At 48.1% G+C, this 3,089-nt stretch overlaps 1 protein-coding gene across 1 annotated transcript; it reads right to left on the bottom strand.

Annotated features, from left to right (window-relative positions):
* Window positions 1-309: 309 nt before the first annotated feature.
* On the bottom strand, window positions 310-1,728 carry LOC146175102 (uncharacterized). The gene has a single exon (XM_084585523.1). It carries the CDS (start codon window positions 1,726-1,728, stop codon window positions 520-522), a length of 1,209 nt encoding a protein of 402 aa, XP_084441649.1. The 3' UTR covers window positions 310-519.
* Between the last annotated feature and the right edge of the window lie 1,361 nt (window positions 1,729-3,089).

Below are 3,089 nucleotides of genomic sequence, written 5' to 3'. Positions count from 1 at the left end.
AACATGTGTTACTGCAAAGAATAAGGTTCTCTATAACTTGGCCTCGCGCGTCAGTTTTCTCACTACCCCACAGGGGTGAGTGCCCATTAAAATCGCCTACTACCACGTATGGCTCTGGAAGCTGGCTAAAAAGATGTTCTAAATCATGGAGAGTTATTTTTAGGTGAGGTTGAATATACACGCAACACACAGTAATGGTTTTATATGTAAGTAATGTGGCTGCCACAGCTTCTAATCTGGTGTTTAATTGGTGTTCTCGGGCTGCAATACCATTTTGCACTATAATGGCCACTCCAACGGAAAGTCTGCTGGCTTGTTGTCGGTCTCGGCGGAAGACTTGATATTTCTTTAGTATTTTTGTGTGCTTGGGACCTAGATTTGTTTCTTGCAAGCAAAGCGCAACAGGTGAGAGTGTGGTTAGGATATCTTTTATGTCGTTTATGTTGGTTAAAAGTCCCCTGCAGTTCCATTGCACTAGGAACACCATCTTATTCTTTTGTGAGTTTAGAAGTAGAGTTATTATTTTTCAGGGCCCGTGATGCGGGCCTTGTCTTTCTTGGATCGTTCCAAGGAGCTTCGCCGTCTGTGTGACGACGAAGGCACATGGCCATCTTGGCTGGATGTGTCCATCACCTCTTCAGAGGAGGCGGACAGTTGTGCCGGAGGCGCGTGTTCATTGTTTTTAGACCCCGCCTCAAGGGCAGAGGTCTTGTGGGCCACCACCCCTGAGGAACGGGTGGCCTGTTTTTGGGGTGGAGTGGTACTAACCACTTCCACCAGGGGCGCAGAAGGCCCTACCTCAAGCTCACTTTGTGTGGCCTGGGCAGGTGTTGAAGGCCGGTGTGGTGCCTCGCCCCGTCGCACCACTTCGGCGAGATTTGGCTTTGCCGTGAACTGGAATGCTGTGCGTTTTGTCTGGAAGTATTTGGTTCGTGCTTCTTTGTAAGTTATATTCTCAGTTGTTTTGATGGTAATGATTTGCTTTTCATCTTTCCAAGTTGGACAAGCTCTTGAGTAAGCGGGGTGCTCCCCGTCACAGTTTGCACAGTGCGGTGCTGCAGCACAGTTGTCTGCATTATGTTCGCTTGATGCACATTTGGCACATGTGGTACGGCCGCGGCAGCTCTGTGATCCATGACCATACCTCTGACATTTGAAACATCTTCTTGGATTTGGTATATATGGCCTGACATTTACTTTTATGTATCCCACTTCAATTGATTCTGGGAGCGTGCTGCTGTTGAAAGTCAAAACAAAATGTTTGGTGGGGATTTCCTTGTCATCCTTTCGGATCTTGATTCTGTAGACACCTATGACATTTTGGTCAGCAAGTCCTTCTGCCATTTCTTCCTCAGTCAGGGACAAAAAGTCACTTTCTGATATAACACCTCGGACAGTATTGAGAGATCGGTGGGGTGTGATGGAGATGGGTATGTCCCCAAGTGCCACAATATTTTTCAGATTAGAGAACTGATGTTTGGTCCTGACTTCAAGCAAGAGGTCACCATTTGTTAGTTTGGTTACCTTGTAACCGGGGCCTAGGCTTCCTGTGAGACATTTTGATACCGTAAATGGAGAGATTTTTCTAGCTGGGATTTCTGACTGTTCACTATGAATAATGTGGTATTTCGGAAAGGTTTCTTTTTGTTTTTGCACGAACTGGCCTGTTACATCGGTCCGCCCTCTTTTGTTTGGAGGGCGATCATGTGTTAAAGATAGAGAGTCCATGAAAGGGTTTGCTTTTTCGGTAGTTGTGCCAGCCACCCACCACGGAGCCCAACAAGGGGGCGAGACAGGAAACTTGCAACAAGCCCTGCCGACGCCAGCTGTACACCCCTACTATAACCGAATATGGGTAACTCAGGGTAGCTACTCCACACAAGGTTAACCCTAGCCGCCAGGAAAAAAGAAAAGGCAAGAAAGGAGGAGGAGACAGGACAGTGCCAAGAAAAGAGATAGGAAAGTGAAAGATAAGGGGGAGGACAGGAAAAGGCGACTGCCGATTTCCCCCGGGTGGGTCAGCCCGGAGGTGCCGTCTGTGGGAAGCGTGGGCCAAAGTGGTGTGTTGCCTCCGCCGAGGGGCCTTAAGGGTCCAAACACTCGGCATCGGCTCAACCACCAGGATCCCCTTTTCCCCAGACACGGCAATGCCACGCACGGCTAAGCGTGGGTGCTGGGGTCCGTGGTGTCGCACAGTACACGCAAACACCTGCTTTAACAGGTGCCCCCTGGGGGGGCAATGAAATGTATCGTATAATATATAAACAGGTATGTAAAGGGATTATAAACCGTGGATTCATCTCATTAGGAAGCCCGTTAGTGAACTCAGAATGCTTTGGTGCTCCGCAAGGGCTATGCTTGTTTTCCTGTTCGAAATCGGCATACAGTTCCGAGAGCTTGCTTTGTCGCGCCCCTGTCTTCCGGAACGTTCGTGCCTTGGTATGGCACCCCTCAAAAATATGCTTGAAACTCTGCTTCTGTTTGTGTGAAAAACGTCACCGTGAGTGTTTTGCCTTGCATCCGTCTAAGCGAAAAGTGTCAACGTATGTTTGCGTCCTCCTCTTACCGCATCATACCGCCAGTTCATAGCTTTTCAGTGGGCCGCAGAGCACCGTGCCGTGTTAGAGCAGGTATTAGGTGTTAATTACACGCTGTTGCGTTATTAGTTTCATTATACGCTTGCATTTTATCGGCACATCGTTAGGCCAATTTTTTTTTATTCGAAGACTTGCCATGGGGCATCGAACAAGGCTTCGTTTAATTTAAAGGAAGTCAAAAAGTCTATTTTCTTCAGGGACCAAAAGCAAGACATGGCTCTTAATATTGTCCATCAGCCATAAGTGTAACTGTTCCTTCTTTGTAGCCGACAGTCCAACTTCTTTTAGTCGTCTTATTCTTGACAGCTGCATTCCTGGGTACGTCCATAAAATGTAGTAAAGATACACCTCGGCAGCTGGCCTTCGACACCCCGCAGGGGCACCTTGTGTAAACTAGGTGTTGGTGCTTGGCGCCACCTCAGACCCTGAGCCCGGATACTGAAGCTTTCATCTTTAGCGTGGTGAAAGGTTGAGAGGTCTAGGAAAGAAACC

The sequence above is a fragment of the Amblyomma maculatum genome, chromosome 11, assembly GCF_055883805.1.
Source record: "Amblyomma maculatum isolate TAMU_Amacu chromosome 11, ASM5588380v1, whole genome shotgun sequence".
NCBI lineage: Eukaryota > Metazoa > Arthropoda > Arachnida > Ixodida > Ixodidae > Amblyomma > Amblyomma maculatum.
The sequence above is the reverse complement of the archived record's forward strand: the minus strand, read 5'-3'. Positions and strand labels throughout refer to the sequence as shown.

Coding starts and splice junctions, on each gene's coding strand:
- LOC146175102 (XM_084585523.1), bottom strand. CDS start 1,728: ATGGACTCTCTATCTTTAACACATGATCGCCCTCCAAACAAAAGAGGG.